The sequence below is a fragment of the Haematobia irritans genome, chromosome 3, assembly GCF_050003625.1.
Source record: "Haematobia irritans isolate KBUSLIRL chromosome 3, ASM5000362v1, whole genome shotgun sequence".
NCBI lineage: Eukaryota > Metazoa > Arthropoda > Insecta > Diptera > Muscidae > Haematobia > Haematobia irritans.
The window spans coordinates 229,654,511-229,674,121 of NC_134399.1; the positions used below are offsets into that span (position 1 = coordinate 229,654,511).

Sequence of the window (19,611 nt, forward strand, 5' to 3'; positions counted from 1 at the left end):
GTATTAAGTTGAGTTTAACCGCTAAAATGGCCGTTCTTTCACGATTACTTTTCTCAAATAATCCATTAAAAATAATATAAACTTTGAGAAAAGTCAAGATTAAATAAAATTTTCATCAAAGAACTCGAACTTTATACTGACCTTAATCAAAGTATTTATATGTGTCATTTTTGGCTAGCATACAAGAGGCATTTCTCTTCTACAACGATTTTAACTGACCGAAAGTTAATAAATTTTTCATTGAAGACGTTTTGTCCTTAGACTTAGGTGATTCGACTGGGAATCTTTACACGAAAGGAAATTTTGTTGAATTAAGGCCAACTTGGTTTTAATAATTGTGAAAAATTCTTCAAAATTAATTAATTTGTCTTTAAATTCATGTACTGAGATGATAGATGCATTTTAAAGATGAACTCTTTACAACTGGACAGCTTTTTTTCAGTATAGTTAGGTATCAGAAAAAATACCAAAAAACCAGTGACGCTGTGAAGTACGAACTAAGGGTGATTTCCTTTCTGTAAAGGGGTGTTAAAGGTCATAGATCCAAAACCTTTGACAATATAATAACCCAGCAAAAGCTTTAACACAATTTTAAATGCATTTAAAACTTATCGTGTTTTGTATTTAATTTCATTTTTACCTTTAAGGCCGGTAATAAGTTGGCATTATCGCTCTAAAATGACCCTTTTACTTTTCTTTAATAATTTATTTTAAAGAAAATAAACTTTGTCAATTGTTTTAGCTGCAAAACTCGAACTTAATGCCTGCTTTTATATTTGAAGGTGTCCGTCAACTCCTCTTGGACTACTTATTAATAAAGAGGAACTAAACTTTGTTTTTATACATTTTACTGTTTAATTTTTCACTATTTCCTCCTTTTTTCATTTTACTGTCCCAACTCGAAAAATAGTATAGTGACCTTTCGTTATTTTTATGATGATCCCTTTGTAATTTTTGTATATTTTCCACAGTTTTTTTTTTTTTTTTTTAAATTTCCTTTGCCTGAATATTTTGACTTACTCCTCGTACGTTCCGATTTCTTTTAACGAAGCAAGAAAGAAATTGTGCCCCTAATGCCAAAATGATAAACAAAACACATGTCAACACATACATAAAATGCTGCTCCTAAGGCGAAAACACATGCTGCTTTTTTCAAATGTACTCCGAATACTCATTCTAATATTCAAATTAAATAATATTTAGACTTTAGCATATCAAATTTTTGGCCTTATCATAAAACAGCGGTTTCACAGAAATTGCTCTCTTTCTACCCTCCCGGTTTCTATTTCTATATCTTTCTCTATATTCTCTCTCTCTCTGTCGCTCTCTCAATAAAATATCACAACATATATATGTTTACTCGAAATTTGTAAATTCATATATGTTTACATTCACACATATTATTTTTTTGAAGCATTCATGCCCCAAACATTATATATTCTAACATATTAACATATGTGTCCCAAATGTTTAGTGCTAGTTTAGGAACATTATATGTTTGCACTTATATTGTGTTTAAAAATTGTGCCCGAAACACATTTTGTTTATATCGGAAAACATATGAAAAACATGTTTTCTAACAGTGTAACAACTTCTTCGTACATATATCAGCAGTAATACTTTTACACGCAAAAAATAATTCTTTCCTCCCAAACGAAATTTTAGACAAACAAAGTTTGTTTCTCTTTTGCTTTTCACTGTAAGGTTAATTAAGTTAATTTGGAAGAAAAGTATATTCTTTTTGTGATAAACGTTTATTCTTTTCCAGGATGTAATCACAATTTCATAAAGACTAACTCCAAAAAAAAAACAATCTTCTCTGACTAATTGCATTTTCCTCACATTTTTCTCTGTTATTGTCATCAATAGACAATTATCCATATAAGTTATATTTATATAGCATAGCTTGCGGTGCCCACGAGCCAATTAAACAAACTTTATTTAACAGAAACATACATTTAGTTGGGCACCGTGGAGCAGTGGTAGCTACGTCCGCCTTGCATGCCAAGGGCCGTGGGTTCGATCCCTGCTTCTACCGAACATCAAAAAGTTTTTTTTTGTTTACTTTTATTCCAGATATGTTCGGAAGATTCCGAAATATGTTCAGCATTACATACTACTATATTAAATTTTTACTATGAACTGTAAAATGTGTCTTATTAAAGACTTAAAGCCAGAAAAGAACAGTGGTTGATATAAACGAAATGGACTGTGTTGTTGGTTCAAAAATATTTTTTTTTTATTGAAAAAAAAAAAAATAAAATAAAATTTTGTAACAAACGAATTCTTTTGGTGATAAAAGTTTAAAATTTTCGAAGCATTAAAAAAACTCAAACAAACGAAAAACGTTTTCGGTACACGTTTTCCAAACGTTTTTTTTTTCTGTGCGTGGACATGGGGATGACATTGGAGAAAGTACTTCGGTGCAAGCATACAAGCAGTCGAAAAATAAGTACTTCGTCGCAAGCATACCAGCTCTCCAAAAATAATAGGTTTACTATTAATAGAATCAAAAAGAGCGAGTGAGTTGATTCTCTCCTATCTATTTATAGATTTTATTCTCTCTTATAAGTTAGTTTCGTATTCTCGGTCTTCTACTACCCCTTTTTCTCACTCTGTTTATGTCTACGGTACAATTTGTCCTTTGAAAATCTCTATGACGCCTGGAGGAATCGAACTCAGATCTATTGTATTGTAATCCAACACATTATATCCTTCTCCACGGCATGGATTTATTCAATGATGTAATTTTACAATATAAATGATAGTACATAATTAACAACTTAAGAAATCAAGGGTATATTTTGTTAGCATTATAAATTAATATGTTGCAATTTTTTCTGAAATGTAATTTTCGCTACTATAAGCGGGGCCACAATCGCTGTAAAGGTTATTCTATTTAAAAAATGTCAAGAAAAAGGCAAATTTTCAACAAAAAAATAATTAATATTTAATACGAATGAAAAAAACAAAACAAAAATGAATTAAAAAAATAGAGTCTCAGCAGGATTCGAACCCGGACCTCAAGATGTGATTTTAACTACTGGTATTAATAAAAATAATCACTTTTGGTCTACACAGGTAAGTTATTATCATTAAATCCCAGATAATACTACAAGTAGCAAGTTTTTGATTACCGGTTATACTGGAAGAATCACTAGTGCTTACACAGAAAAAAATTTCCGTTAAACTAACGCCATATTTAACTTATTTGTATTGCAAAAAATTATTTGTAGTTCAATTTTATTATTTTTTGCGAAGATTTCCACGGTCCAATGAAATTTTCGTTTTTTTAAGTATATCTCAAACATTTTATGAACTAAACGCGAGTATAAAGTTCAATGACCGTACACATAAGTTAATTTTTAACTAAAATAAATGAAACTTTTCGTACGATTCCCAAAAATAGTAAGAATGAACTACTGTATGTTTAAAATGGTCATGATTTGGCGCCAATGATTTTCTTATTTACTTTTAGTTAATTTTTTCTTCAATGAGAGGGAGTAATTTCGAGAACAACAGTTAAAAAGTACAACATGGTACAAAATTTCCCTGGTTATAACAATACTTCGTGGAAATCTCAAAACATGGAGTACAGAATAGTTCAATTTTCTTCCTAGTTTTTGCTGGGAAACATAAATCTGAACCTTCAGAATTTTTTAGAAGACATAACATTGATGTTATGTTTCATTAATTGCAACAATTAAGAAAACAATGTGAATGGAATATTAAATAAATCGAAATGTAGAATTTATTTTCTGTTTATACGTATTTTTGTGTACATTATGTTTCGCAGACCTGGGGATACCCCATGTTAATACAATTAACGATAGCTGCTTGTTTTATTATCTTATTTGCTTTATGTTCTAAGTAGTTTTCTGTTTATATTTTAATTAGCTCTAGATCAAATATTAACTAACTAACTTATTAAGTAAGATTGGTTTATAAAACAAAAATAAATACAATATTCTTTTGAAATTTACAATGTTTGTATGTTGGTACGTAAGTAATACAGGCCTCATTATTTTAAACAGCCTACATAAATTTTTTATGATACAAAAATACAACATTTGAGGGATTTTATTCTAAATTTACATTAATTTAACTATATACAAATTTCTTATTAAATATACTCTAAAATGGTTGTGTAAATAATAAAAAAACTCTACATAAATGTAATGAGGATTTATTAGTTGCTCACAACCTACTGCTTATATACGGCGTCAGGATTATAAAAGCTCGACATTTGATTAAGTGAACATCTCAAAATAATATTGAAATATTTTTTTCCTATGTTGCATCGATTTTGTTAAATTTTCCTTGTGCCGTTTCTCGATCAATTTTTCCATATTATTTTTCACACAACCACAATTCATTATTGCATTAAAATTGGAACTTCAGGTTACATGATATACCGAAGGTTATGTGTGCATCCCAAAAGTGGGGCCAGTACTAATTGCATGTTTCACAAATGGAAACCAAATACCAATAACAATAAAATAAGGCTTTGCAAAACCTAACATAACTTGGAGGCATTAGTCCAAAATATTCAATTCAATAAATTTCTTTTATTTAAAATGGCAGTAAGTAAAGAAAATTAAGAGTGCCTCTTTTTGATTTCCACACGTGAAATATGAACTTAGTACCGGTCTTTATACAATGACAACATTTTACATCAAACAATAAAATACATGGAGAACTCCGCATAAAATTTCTTACAGGCTAATCTGGTGGGATTTTATTCGCTTGTCCAATCGATCAGGTTTGTGGAGCTGTGGATTTTTTATTAAGAGTCTTACGAATAATGGATTCCAGTAACCAAAACAGCAAAGCCAAACAGGTCAGGGTATTAATGCAATGAATTGTGACAGCATAACCAAAATTATCAGTTATTGAACCTGTAAAATATATAAAAATTAATCCATTGGAAATGTTTTCCAATGCATTTCCTTGACTTACCTAAGACTGGCCCTAAGGCAAATGAAAATATTGAGTTAAAAATTAATTGTATTCCGGAAGCAGCTGGTAAACGATTCAACGGCACATAGCTCGGTATAATCAATGGTGAAAATATGGTTCGAAATCCTTTTCCAAATCCAATTAATATAAAGACCGCCACCACAACGGTAAAGGAATCTGTCAGAGTAACAATCAAGCGTCCTATGGATATGGCTATGATGCCGAAAGCAAAAAGAACCTGATTGTCTAGTTTGACCTTCTCCAAGGCAAACGGTGCCAAAAAGCGCACAGCAATATCCATGCCACCCAACAAAGACATGGCCAATGATATCTGAGTATCACTATAGCCAAAACTGTTGAGGATGAAGGGTGTCAGTACGGAGAAATTCATTTCACCAAACATCATCATTGTCATACCAACAGCTAAATTGACAAATGTAAAGTCCTTTAAAAGGTCCAAATCGAAGAAGAGAACAATTTTCTGGAGAAAGGTCATGCGACTCTTTCTAAGTTCTTCTTCTTCCTTTTCAGCCTCTAATCTGGCTTCCTCTTCTTTTATAAATTCTTTGGATTTATTTTGTAAAAGGGCCTTTTCCTCAGCACAGGTACAATGGAAGCTCTCCTCGCCATGCTTAGAGTAAACACTCATTTTACTGGCATAACGGTCCAGCTCTTGTTTTTCTCGATTAAAATAATTTGGTTTGTAAAGAGAACTTTCGTTTAGATCCTGTGTCTCATGGCCGTTCTCACAATTGTCTTTTCTTGATATGAGGTTTAAACCTCTGGTGGATCGGTTGCGTGTACCCTTGTCGGTCAACGATAGCTTTGAGCCATACCAACCATCATTCGCCCGAGCCATCATGGGTGTCACTGGCTCAATAATTTCATAGCCTGGTCTCTCCGGATCGTCATCATTGAAAAGATATTGTGAGGAGAAGATACCTCTTTTATCCCTCTTCTGATATTGACAATATTTACACTCGTAATCGTCCTGGTCATTTTGAATCGTGTTGCCGTTGGTTTCTTTTGCTTTTTCAGGATCGGGCTTAGGACAATGTCTTAGGACAGGTTGAAATGTTAGGGCGCAAATAAAGGCATTCAATGATATTGCAGCATATGTTAAAATTGAGAACTGAGCTCCATAATATGCCAGTAGCAGAGTTGAGATATGAGGGAATATTATGGGACCTAAACCAGTTAGGGTCCATGAAAATCCAGTCGCTTTCCTCCTATGATTTTTGAAATACGTATTCACTGCCAAAGAGCTAGCAGCCATGCAGAGACCAAGTCCAATACCTAAAAATGTCATGAAATACCAAATCATTAAAGTTTTCCACATTGGTTCATGTTCTTACAACTCACCATAAATGCAAGAGAAACATACTAAATACTGCACAAAAGTCCGACAAAATGCCGATAGGAATATGCCAGCAAATCCTAGAATACTTCCCGTCAATGCCACCTGTCGAAATGTGAACCTCCGGAACATGGCACCATTCACCAAGCCTATCAACGATGAGATTGCCATGACCACATTGACAATAGTTGTAGTCTCTTTGGCATCAAATCCAAAAGATTGCATACGCTGTCTATAGATGAGTCCATATTGTTGCAGTGGTGGAAAGAGGGAGAACTAGAATGAAGAAATTCAAAAATTAAGAAGTCAATACAAATATGTAGAATTCACCGTGGTTTTGAAAGATCGTATGACTCGCCAAAGACTATCTAATTATACATAACTTTTAGTTATTTAGATTGATTAATTGTTTACTCGATTGAATTACAAATTGATTTGGAACCCAACGTTTGATCTCCTACCCCAATTATTATTTTATTGTTTTATTTTCCATTACTTGTTGAAAACGCCACAATTTTCAGTCTCTTCAATTTCTTTACAGATGTTCTTTACACCCTCAAAAAAAAATCGCTTCTCTAACATATGCTCCAAACATATTTTGCACATATATTTTCACATAATTTTCACTTCCACGAAATTTTTTAGTTCTTGGCACCTTTTTCTGTAATACAAATAATGTTGAAGAAATTATTCAATTTTATAAATTTTTTGAATTTTACCTTTCGCCTGGACGGAGAATTGAACCGAGGACCATACAGTTTGTAAGCCAACACACTATCCACTGGGCTACGTAGCTGTTATAGTCACCAGTAGACAATTATCGTTATAAGTTATATTTATATAGCATAGTTTGCAGCGCCCATGCAAACATAGCATTATTTAACAGAAACATGTATTTGTAGGCCACGTGGAGCAGTGGTTAGCATGTCTGCCTTGCATGCCAAGGGTCGTGGGTTCAATCCCTGCTCCAACCGAACACCATTTTTTTTTTAATTTACACATTTATATTATATTAAATTTTTATAATGAAACTTCGAAATGTGGGTTATTAAAGATTTACAGTCAGAAACAGTGCTTGATATAGACGAAATGGACTGAGATTTTGGATAAAATATTATTTTTTTATTGCAAAAATAACAATTTTGTAACAAAAAACGGTGTTTGGTATAAAAGTTTGAAATTTTAGAAGAAATTCAAAAACAAAAGAAGAACGTGGAGTCGAGAATAAACATACATAAATAATTTTATAATATACACATAAATTTTTTTAGGCGTGAACAGTTTTTTACTAGCATTTAACACCATTTGAAATGGATTTAAAACTTTTCGTGTTTTGTATTTAGTTTCATTTTTACCTTTAAGGCCGGTATTAATCGTTTGTTTTGCCTTTTACTTTTCTTTAATAATTCATTAAAAAAAAATAAACTTTTGCAATTGTTTTAGCTGCAAAACTCGAACTTAATGCCTGCTTTTATATTTAAAGGTGTCCGTCAACTCCTCTTGGACTACCAAAGAGGAAATAAAGAGGAACTAAACTTTGTTTTTATACATTTTACTGTTTAATTTTTCATTGTTTCCTCCTTTTTTCATTTTACTGTCCCAACTATAAAAGGAGTATAGTTCCCTTTCGTTATTTTTATGATGATCTCTTTGTAATTTTTGTATATTTTTCGCCGTTTTTGTTAATTTCCTTTGCCTGAATATTTTGACTTACTCCTCGTACGTTCCGATTTCTTTTAACGATCCAAGAAAAAAATTGTGTCCATATTGCCAAAATGATAAACAAAACACATGTCCACACATACATAAAATTCTGCTCTCAAGATGAAAACACATGCTTTTTTTATCAAATGTATACTCATTCTAATATTCAAATTAAATAATATTTAGACTTAACCATATCAAATTTTTGGCCTTATTATAAAACAGCGTTCCGAAACAGCATACAAGCAGTTTCACTGAAATTGCTCTCTTTTGATTCTCTCGCTGTGTTATGTTGATATCTTTCGTCAACCCTCTCGGTTTCCATCTCTATTTCTTTCTCTATACTCTCTCTCTCTCTAAATAAAATATCAGTAATCAGAATCAGTAATAATAATCATTATGTATGGACATCTATTTTGGACCACACATAGCCATAGATACAAGAAATTATGATAGGCAGTTTATTTTTAACATCAACTGTCCATTGTACTTAACGGCAATTTATTATTTTTTGTGTACTTCACCTATTCTTGTTTATATATTTGCTTACATTCTGGTCTAGCTCAATAATATTTTGTTATTATCCCCCGGATATTCGTATGTCTTACTTACATTGCTAAATCCTGCAGCTAAGCATACCACCCAACCCCAACCACCATCGGGGGCTACAAAGTCCGGGCCTAAATCACTTTTGTCGCGCCTCTTTTTCTTTATTGGCTTCGTAGTTTCTTTGTAGACAACTGTGTTGTTCGGCGATGTCAATGATGATTTCTCCTCCACCATTCTTAACGAGGTCTTAATTTATAGTCCTGAAAATAGAAAAGAATATAATTTTAAAACTCCATGATAAGAAAAATGGCAACGTTAATCTATGGAGTTATACTCGGCATGATGAAGAGAGAGACAGGCATGAAAAGGGGCTTGAAGACGTTTTGTCAATTAAAATTTGTTCACTACGCCCTAAAAGTTCTTTGTATAATAATCTTACGATTTACATTCCGCAGGGACCATAATTCTTGTTGGCTCCATCCAACGACAATGCGTTAACATGTCTGAGCTTAGGTAGCCCTCCCTCCCTTCCTTTACTGGGTGATGTTTATTCTTAAATCAAGACATGCGATTTAGTTTCAGCAATTTTTATTCTTCCATTTTTGCATGAACACAGATCATCGATCACTGATGATGACACATCATGAATGACTTGACAGTAAATTCTCTAGATACGAAAGTGGGAATAGATCCAAGCAAAATAGCACTGGGCTTTGTCTATGCGACATCATAATGACAAGCGATTTCCAATATTCATGTTATCGCACCACACAACCGCAGCACATGGTCACAACCGAAGTGACTGGTCTTTGTGTGGGGATTGTAGAAAATGTGAATGGGAAAGAGATAATATGACCAAATAATGGGGGATAATCATCATAATTATACTATACCAAGTCGATAACGTGTCGATCTTTGTGCAAGAAATTAATCTCTTTCAATAGACTCAACTCCTTAAAAATCCAAATCGATACAATTGTTTTGTGGCAGGGATGATAAAATAGTCAAACAGGTACGTTTTTTTCTAATTCCTTGATCATATCAAAATAACTAATTTTCAAAAAACAAAAACTTTTGAAATAAACTATTTCGGACCATGTACATGTATGGTTCAATTCCTTCAAAAGAAATTTCTTCGTTCAATTTAAAATAATGTTATAATACTTCGCACGGGAAGTTGCAAATGAATACAAACCAATTCCAACTTCGAAAAGGAAATATTAAGAAACCTGAAATTGTGACCAATAATAATTTAATATCCTATAGAGACGAACGAAAAATATTAAACGCCTCCCTGATTTAAACTGAAATGTACAATAATACCAAATATCCATGGTACTTTTATATTCCATAAGATACCAAAAAAAGTATAAAAGCAGAAACTTTATCATCCATGCCAAACGCGTGCACACCGCATATTGGAGGTGTGCACGTGACATGTAATTGTCGTAAATTTTCATGATTCACTTGTGAGTCGCACAGGGTGAGTGACCAAACAAATTACGTGTATTAGTTACGAAAATAGTCCGTTCGCGTACCAAACAAATTTCGAAAAAATACGAAACTAACCACTCTCAATTACAATTTTAATCATAACATATTTTCATGTTATCACCATATGACATACGTTCTTCTTGCCGGCGAAATTTTTTTACCTCTTATTTGCATCTAGGTACTCTCAAAAAGTAAATTTCAAACGCAACACTCAATGATGAGTCGCGGTAATTGTCTTAAGTAAGACGAGTTTTCATCAGTACGACATTTCTCCATTCGGGAGTTTGAGCCCTAAAAAAGTTCTCGTGTATGAGTGTGCGTCAGTGCGGATTTTCATTTCGTACGTGATTTTACGTGAGTAAAATATTACTCACGTGTACATCTCTATATTATATACATGGCTGAATAAGGAGGTTGAATCACGATAACAAAAACAACAAATTTCAATATGTTGTTTACAATTTTAAGAAGTCAAAATCAGCTGATAAAAGAATCGTATGGCATTGGTAAAAGTGGCAATTATGAAAAAATAATTCAAATCCAGAGAAAAATAAAGGTTCAAATTTAATTGTGTCACCTATGAGTGATTGTGAAGTGGATAATTCATCCCAGGAACGCCGATATGAGACAAATAAGACTATAATACCCACCAAAGTTAAGAATGAAAGTCAGTAAAATGGATCTTCGCCATCTATTAACAAAACCAGTTTATGATGCAGTTTAAAAACTGATGTGCTTGGTATTTTGGGTCTGGAATATGTTATCAAGATACTCAAGTCATCTTTGAACAATTCTCCAGCTATGAATGCGCGAGTTTGTTTAAGATGCATTTGCTATGCTGTGTCATTTGGAGAGCTGCAATCACCAAACATATGATTTTGACATCTTAAAATTTTGTCGAAATAAAAAAATTGTAATCATATGGGCCCATGATTTAACCTTCTTGTTCAGCCATGATTATATCTATGTTAGGGTGACCAACCAACTATATTAACCGAGTTATCACCAGCTGTTTTAATTTATAATAATTTTATAAAATAATCGTAATTGAAGCAGAAAAATATTTATATACGAGTATATTTATATAAAATATTGCAAAATATTTTATATAAATATACTCGTATATTATATTTATAAATCGAGTTATGTAATATGTTAAATATTTATGATTTTATTACTTGTAAAGAACAACGATATTTACCAGAAGACCAATATAAGAAGCAGCAGTCAGACCTAGATCGGTACAGGAAGTGATTCTCAGGAAATGTAAGGTATGAAGAATGTATAGTTAGAAATTATTTGCACTTTTTGTATTTCAATATTTGAATAAATCAATAAGTTTACCCTCACTGAAACGGTCTTCAAAAGGAACTTTTGGCATAGATTTGAGTAGACTATTGTGCTATTCTCAAATATTAAAAACAACCATTATTGATTTAAAGAAATATGATCGTGCTCAATGCAAGTTTTAGACAGTTAATCAAAAGAAATTTCAGTGAAAATTCTACTTTGCTTCTATTCTGATATACACACAAAAAATGTTTTTCTGATTCAATCGCGAAATTAATCGATGTAATTAATTTTTTAATTGATTTTAATTGAAAAAATTTTTTTCTGTGTATAATCGATCAGACCCAATTAAGTTTTCAATGACATTTCCACCTTTTTCTACACAAATCCCTAAGCCCGAATCACCTCTAAAGGGTGTTTATGCCCTACATAGTTACAATAACAATCTAGATCGGCATCTCTAAAATCGTGAAAAAACCACATTAAATTTCACATGCCCAAAGGTGTCTGCGGGTAGACTAATTGGAGCTTATGTACTTAGTGTGTTCTCTCACATTTTGTATTTACACAACAACAACTAACAACGGTATGATAATATTCGCACCTTGTTTGAATATCAATGAGGAACGTCGATCATTGTCAACTGAGGCGTCCTCTTCTTCGCCAATCGATAACGATTTCGATTAAAAGCTCTCTCTCTCTCTTTGATATACATTCCTCAGACGGCCGCAAGTCTTACATGAATAACAAAGGGATTTGGCGAAAATTGGTTATTTGGCCAGGTGTGAGTAATGATGATGGAGCACGTTAATTGAATACTCTGATGGACCATTCACATTTATTGAATCCATATTGATCGAATTTTCCTTTAGTCTTTATAAGCATCTAGATTCTAGAAAGTTGATGTATAATGTAAAATGCCTTAAATTTTGACCGGCCATTGGTAACACATAAATGTAATCACCACAAGTGGTGGTTAATGAACAGTGTTCGATATAGTTTTTACATAAATTGAGATAAATTGATTTATAACAAAAAAATCACATTGGCTCAAAAACTTTGTGGCTAACAAAATTCGTTGAATATAACCATGACTACGGTTGTTATAAATTAAGATTAATTGATAAATAATGTTTTGATACCAAATTTACATAAATCTATATATAAAATATCGTTAATAATACTTATGTTGAGTCAAAAAAACGATCATAAGAAGAATTGCTGACTTTTAACTTTTCTCCTTTGAATACATCAATCAATATAACCCCTATTCATCTCTACACCCAAAGAAAAAATACTCTTCTCTAAAACGAAATTTGTGGACAAATAAAATGTCCCTTTAATGTAAAGTATTTTCACAATTTTAATACGAGCTTTTTGGACATGAAAGATTGAGGAATTGATTGATTATGAAGCTATTGAAAAGAAAACGCCTGATGCCAATCGAACAAGACTGACTACACATATGTTTCTTTGCTGGTTAATGCAAGTTTCCATAGTCTTTAGTGTATTTTCTTTATGAGCAAATAACCCCGATTTCCGGATTAAATATGAAACCTTTGTCTTGCATATTTTTTATTTGCTGTTAAAAATTTTGTTAAGCGTCAAAAGAAAACTCTGTCATCTAATCCGATTTTTATTTATTTATTTGTATTTTCCATTTAATTTGCTACAACAATTTAAAAACGAGTTGCAATCAGACTGTTTTCCAATGCTTGTTTCTGTAGAAAAAATTGCAAATTGCTTTTGAGTAAAAATTTATTCAAAATATTATTGTTATAGAAAATTCTAAAATTCTTCAATTTAGCGTTTTCATGTAAAATATGAAATAAATTATTTCTATTTAATTCATGTCTAAATTGACTGACTAAAAGCCCAGTTAGAATAGTCATACAAAAATTATATATATGAAGAGTATTTAATGAATTAATCTGTAATGTAAAGAGTGATAACGGTTTGCATTGTTTGTTTTTTTTGTGTTTGAATGAACAAAGATTTTAAAACAATGAAATACTACGAAAACCCATTGTGAAACGATATATCAACGGCCGATGTGAACTTTATGCAACATTTTATGGCTTAAAAACAATTGGGTCATATTATCATTCGTTTCCTAGAATTTCATTTTATGCATTCGGAAAACTTCGATTTATTATAGGTTTCGAACGAAAAAATTATTTATAATATGATGATTTCCAGGAATGTAAAACTGATCGCTGGATTTGACATTGAATATTATCACAAATAATACGATGTTTGAGAATGCTAAACGAAAAATCATACAGATCAATATAAATTCTTCAAATATTGTGCTGTATGTATAAGTCCACTCAATGACTCAGCTAAATTTTCTGGGCTCCCACCGAATAAATACAAAAAAAAAATCACAAACATAGGAAGTAATATACTTGGACACTCTGAAAACCGGACACCTCCCAAAAGTGGACAGTTGTGTAGGGACGTTTGTTATATAAACACATGAAAACTGGACACCTCTCAAATGTGGACAAAATTTAGGCGGCAGTCTGTGTCCACCATTCAGAGGCTTCACTGCATTAGTTCAGAATAGTTCTGTTTTTTAATTAAAGTAAATCAAATATTCGCTCTGTGATCTTATATATTTTTGTAATTAACTTTCGCGTCGTAGTGGAGTAGTGTATTATTATCATCGAGTTCCTTTGGTGATTCGATGGGATATATTTTTTCTTTTGTGGCGATTGTTTATATTTGTGCCATGTTTTTTTCGGTCATGTTCAAGTTGTATCGGTGGAAAATGAAATTTATCACGTACTGTGAACTGCGGATTCCATGGAACATGAAACCTAATCCCCAGACCACTATAAGTGTCTTTGTCATGTTGTCGCTAATCCCGGCGACATATAATTTTCATGTAGCCCTTAGATGATGCCCATTGTATGGTGGTCTGGAAAAGGAGTGTGGTTTTTGGGAGTTGAAATTTTGTCAATTGACGACTGATGTTAAGAGGTTTAAGAGAAATGGGAATGCTGAAAACATACATAAGGTTTTCTATTTCATAAACATGCAAAGGCCAGTGGAGAAATAGATTGCATTTGTTTCACAATCAACATGGATTAGTGAGGGGAATATTTTATCGGTGATAAGGAACACATTTTAGAGATGGTCTTTGTGAATGGTTTGTCGCAGCAAGGCGCGAGTTGACATTTTTGAAATTTTGTTTGAAACCCACTCTTCGTGGGTGTGTCTCGAACAATAAACACTGGGATTTGTGTTAACTACATGGGGTCCATATTTAAGTGTTTCTCTCTATTGTTTAATTTGGAAGTTATTTCAAACATGGAAAACGCTAGACATTTAAACAAGTCGAATTAGTAAAATATTAAGAATATTTTATTTGGAAATATTTCAAACGATATTCTAAGTAAAATATTAAGACTAATGCTAAATAAATATTTAAATGATATTTACATTACCCATAATTTTAAAATTATAATACCTACCGTTCATTGTTCTCTATTTTCCACAATTTGCCCAAGTTCAACACGCAACTATTGTTAAATAATTTCCTAATTTCTAGCTAGTGACTATACCTCAATTAACTGAAAAATATTGACCCTACATCTGAACAAACACTCGTGTATAACTATTAAAGTCTAAGTAGAAACATGCAAATAGAATTTGAAATTTCTTTTGAATGCTCCAATTAAAATCAAGTTTTTCAATATAGGTAAAAACAAGCAATTTCAAATTTATTTGTGGCTTCTCAGCTTAAGTTAACACTGAAGGGGGCAAAGTAACGTGGTTATAAAAAGAATTTCAAACAGTAGAGTATATACTATAATTATCTACCCGTTTTTTAATTATGAGAAATGCTTTGTCATTGATTTGCTATTCTATCTATAGAAATATTTAATTCGTCATCAATGGGATTTTAATACAAACAAAAATCAATGTATGGGCCATTCCAAAGCATTTTTGGCAAATAGTAGTAGTTGTCAGTGAATTGCTAATCATCATGACTAAATTTTTTGTTTTAAACACACAAGTTTCTTTCAAACAGCAAAGTGAACAGTCCCAGTAAAAAAAATAAATTTGGAAGGACCAAAGGTATAGTATCCATACTGTAGACATTAAGTTAATGATTTTACTTAATCTTAGAAAATTTCTTAAACATTGGTAAACATTTCGTGCAAGAAGTGCGACTAACTAATAGATTTCGAGCTACGTTTTTCTGAGTAGAAATGGTACAATTTTCCAATACAAATAATAAAATATACTAATTTAAATGATGCCAATAACATTTGGATTAAAATTGCAGCCGATTTTTGATATTCGAAACACGACAAATTGTTTCAAGTCCCCTCAATCGAATCGAAACAATTATGTTTTTTTAGTGTATTTAAATTTACGCTTAGTTTCCGAAATGTCATTCCTATTTTCTCCACAACTAAAAAGCAAAAGAAAGTGAAGCACCCTTGTATGGTGATACTGTTTGGTATGATACGCAATACATTTTGAAATAAAATACCAGTATCGAAAAATCCTATCTATATACTCTTATTGTCAGAAATATAAAACAAACAAATTAAGCAATTAACTATCATATATTTCTGTGTGCGGGGTTCCCTTAAGTGATTTTATTACTTTTTATTGTTTTTATCAACAATTATTAAATTCTGCTCAAGTTTTATAACTCGTGTGAAATTTTATAATTCAAATATTACGTTTTATGTCCATTTGGAACTGACCTGGTTTTTACTACCCCAGTAAAAGTTATAGCTTTCTATAACGTTTGGGAACTACTATGTGTTCCAAATATCATTAATAAAAATTGGTGTAATATATTTAATGGAATGTCTCAATTAAAATATACGCTTCTCACCGATGTTATGGTGAAAGTTTCTTTTTTTTAACTTTCTTAGGGTGTAAAGAAGACACTTTTATAATCCATAAAATTAAATTTGTTTAATAGCCCACAAATGCAGCACCATTAAAATATTAACACACAAAAACTAATAATCTATGAGCTTACTCTAATTCGTTGCACTATATTCTGGATAGAGCGTTATAATTTCTTCGAAAGTAAATCATTACTATTGTATTCATTCTCCAATTCTACTGAATTCCTCTAAATAAATTCACTGTATCTTTATAGGTAGAAAAATCCATCATGACACTATTAACAATTTTTTTTGTCTCATGTAAAAACAGCAATAGAAACTATATTCATTATTGTAACAAAACTTTTTATATTTACAATACAATTTTAATGAGTGTTGGTTTAAACAATTTTCAGTAATTATTTTTATTGATACTACGTGCAGCTTGCAATTTATAATAAGTATTGAACTTCAGTTTAGTTCATCACACAACAGTCGGGAGGACCATTTAGGAAAAAATCAATAATTTTTATAAAACTGCTATAAAAACATGTTTTAATATGTACAAGAAAAAAAACGCTTTCTTCGTAATTTTAAACCATTGTAGAGTACCCCTTGTTAAGTAAAAAAGTTCAAAACTTTTAAAAATTACAACCAACAGTTTTTCAGTGAAACAAGTTTAGCAAAATATTTTAGCTGACTTTGGTATTGACTTCCTATGAATGACGCGAGGAGATATCAATAACAGGTTGTTAAATTAAAATTAACTGACCTCATTTGCTATTCAGAAATTTCGCCCTTCTCATAAAAAACTAACTAAAAGTAAAGAAAAAAAACATGATCATATTATTATGTATCTTTTAGTTCTTTCTTACTATTTTCAAGAAATTAAAGAAAATTTTCGTTTGCTTTAGTTAACTTATTGAACTTATTTGTTCAATGTCATTCATGAAATTCTTCAGGAAAATTTAATTTCTTCAAAAAATACAAAAGTTTACTACAGCAAAATAAATTCCTCCGTAAAATAAAAAAAGTTAATTTTAGCATGAGATTGGCTTTTTTCCGCCAGCACATTCAAAAAAGGGAACCCTCTATGGAACTAAAGCCAATTTAACTGTATTTTAGTTCATGGAATTATTTTGTTTTGAGACTTTCCTTGATTTTAGTAATATTTTGTGTAGTTAAATTAACTAACAAAGGGGAAAAATTATACACAAATAAAGGTTTGCTAAATTCGTATTTCCTATATATATAATTCAGAATTTCTTAAAATTTTTAATTTTTACCACAATTGCACCCATTTTGAACTTCGTAGGGCTCTAAAGACATTCCTGCAATTTTGAATTACAATTTTTCCTTCAAACTACAAAGTAAAATGTCGAAAAAAACTTAATGTTGTGATATTGGCGTTTGTAAAACAAATATTAAAATTTTAGTTAAAATTTTCTAAAATTAACCAAAATTTCCTTCCTTGTGGGTTCACTGTTTTTTGAGCGCAGAGAAAAAAAATTCGATATTAAACTAATGCTTAAATTAATTTACAAAAATATATTTAGTTTTAGCTAATTTTTAAATGTTTTAAGAAATTGAACCAAGCCCAATAAAATTTTTTTCTTCTCTAATTATGCCTCAAAAATTTTATGAATTAAACGTGGGTATATATTTCAATGACCGAACAAATAAGTTCAATGTGTAGTAAACCAGAAGAAAATTTTCCCACACTTCTCAAAAATAGTTCATGTTTATGAGAAGGAAGAATTTCGTATATGGTAATTAAAAATCAGTAAATTTTTGTTACTTTAATAACACATTAAGAAATCACAAAAACTGGAGTAAAATTTAGTTAAATTTTTGCACTAGTAGTTCATTCTTACCATATAATATGAAATTATTTCAATTGTTTTATAAATTGAAATTTTATATTTGACTAAATAATTAATTGTATAAATTAATATTTTCATTCAATCCCTTTTTGAATCCCAATTAAGTTCTTAATTGGTGATATTTTTTTAATGCAAACTACACTACAGCGTGGCGATAATTTTAAGACACCATTAAAAAGCATTTCCGTTATCCCACTATATTAATATAGTCGCTGAAATCTAGTATTCATGCTCAACCTATTGAATGTTGTAGTGATATTTCTTTGCTAAATCTAAATCGAATTGGCGGCAATCGAGCTTTTTCGTCGTTTTAAGAAGATTCAGATGGATTTGTTGTCATGATACCCATGTGTTTTAGCAAAATTTGCAATTCATCCACAATAAAAAATAAATATCCAAAAAAAAAAACGATATTAAAAAACAAGTTTCTCATTCACCTATCTGCAATCAATTCCACTGTTGTACAAGCTATGCCGTCGATGCAGAGTGTCGTTGCAGTTATTGTCGTACACTAGTTGCTGATAATATCTCAAAAAGATCATTGCCAAGGTTTGCGTGTTCACAATTAATAAGAACATATGCGTTTTATATTACCGTCCAAATCCGCTTCCGTTGCCGGCACCAGAGTATTTTTGTAAGGAGATAGCTATGTCGAGTATTTTAGTTAGTAATCAGTCTCCGGCTGGCAATACAATAATCTCACATTCACCACCAAATACGTATTGTCTAATGGGTGATATCTATGGGTGGAGAATTCTAAATGGATGTTGTTGTGTAATATTTAATTTTCTCCTAATGTATGTTCTAACTGCTGTCGTCACAAAGTAATGTTTTTTTCGAATCACTACAATTATCTTTTAAACGTTATACACATATTTTTCAAATGTATTATTCTGATATCACTTCTCTTCATTAAAGCACTGATTTTAACATATGCCAATACATAAACGGAATGATTAAGCAGATAGTACGACGGGGGCCAATATGTAAAATTTCCAATTCGTGTTCGAAAATTCTTGTAGTTATTTTAAGTGTCCAACCTCTGATTCAAGTACTGTGACGCTTTGTTGTTCGTGTACATATTTATTTAAAACACATTATTAAATTTTTTGGGACTTACTATCGCAATTAACCGAAAAGCAAAGCTTATTTATTGTATTTGCTTTTATTAATATTTTCACATTTGCACACTCAATGATAGAAAAACTCGTTTCGAGATTATCTCACTCTTCGTTGTTAATTATTCGTCGTTCGAATTTCTTTTGCGATCACAAAAATTACCGTTGCGCTACACGAGATGTTTACTGCTACGCACCCACTGCTCAACTTAACAGTCACGGCGAGCGGTTGTTTGTTTTATAGAATTTCGATAAAGAATCGAATTGTTCTCAAATTAACGCTCTCTACTGGGAGAGAAATACTCACAGTTTATGCTCGACACTCGGTGCTGGCAGGCTGTATTGTGTGTAAGTGTGTGCATGGGTAAACCAACATATGTTAACATTGCCTGTTTCTG

The 19,611-nt window shown here is 31.4% G+C and overlaps 1 protein-coding gene across 5 annotated transcripts; it reads right to left on the reverse strand.

The window, feature by feature from the left end:
* Window positions 1-3,721: 3,721 nt before the first annotated feature.
* Window positions 3,722-19,410, reverse strand: LOC142228055 (uncharacterized). 5 transcript variants are annotated; one of them, XM_075298347.1, is made up of 5 exons: window positions 19,216-19,410; window positions 8,633-8,829; window positions 6,322-6,592; window positions 4,960-6,255; window positions 3,722-4,898 (listed from the first exon to the last, which is right to left on the reverse strand). In XM_075298347.1, exons 2-5 carry the CDS (start codon window positions 8,801-8,803, stop codon window positions 4,759-4,761), a joined length of 1,878 nt encoding a protein of 625 aa, XP_075154462.1. In that variant the 5' UTR covers window positions 8,804-8,829; window positions 19,216-19,410; the 3' UTR covers window positions 3,722-4,758. The 5 variants fall into 5 exon arrangements, with proteins under 5 accessions (XP_075154462.1, XP_075154465.1, XP_075154467.1 ...); XM_075298350.1 differs by lacking the exon at window positions 19,216-19,410 and adding an exon at window positions 18,690-19,157; XM_075298352.1 differs by lacking the exon at window positions 19,216-19,410 and adding an exon at window positions 18,533-18,660.
* Between the last annotated feature and the right edge of the window lie 201 nt (window positions 19,411-19,611).

Coding starts and splice junctions, on each gene's coding strand:
- LOC142228055 (XM_075298347.1), bottom strand. CDS start 8,803: ATGGTGGAGGAGAAATCATCATTGACATCGCCGAACAACACAGTTGTC. Junction 6,256..6,321: donor ATGTTTCTCTTGCATTTATG/GTGAGTTGTAAG, acceptor TGACATTTTTAG/GTATTGGACTTGGTCTCTGC. Junction 4,899..4,959: donor TGCCTTAGGGCCAGTCTTAG/GTAAGTCAAGGA, acceptor TATATTTTACAG/GTTCAATAACTGATAATTTT.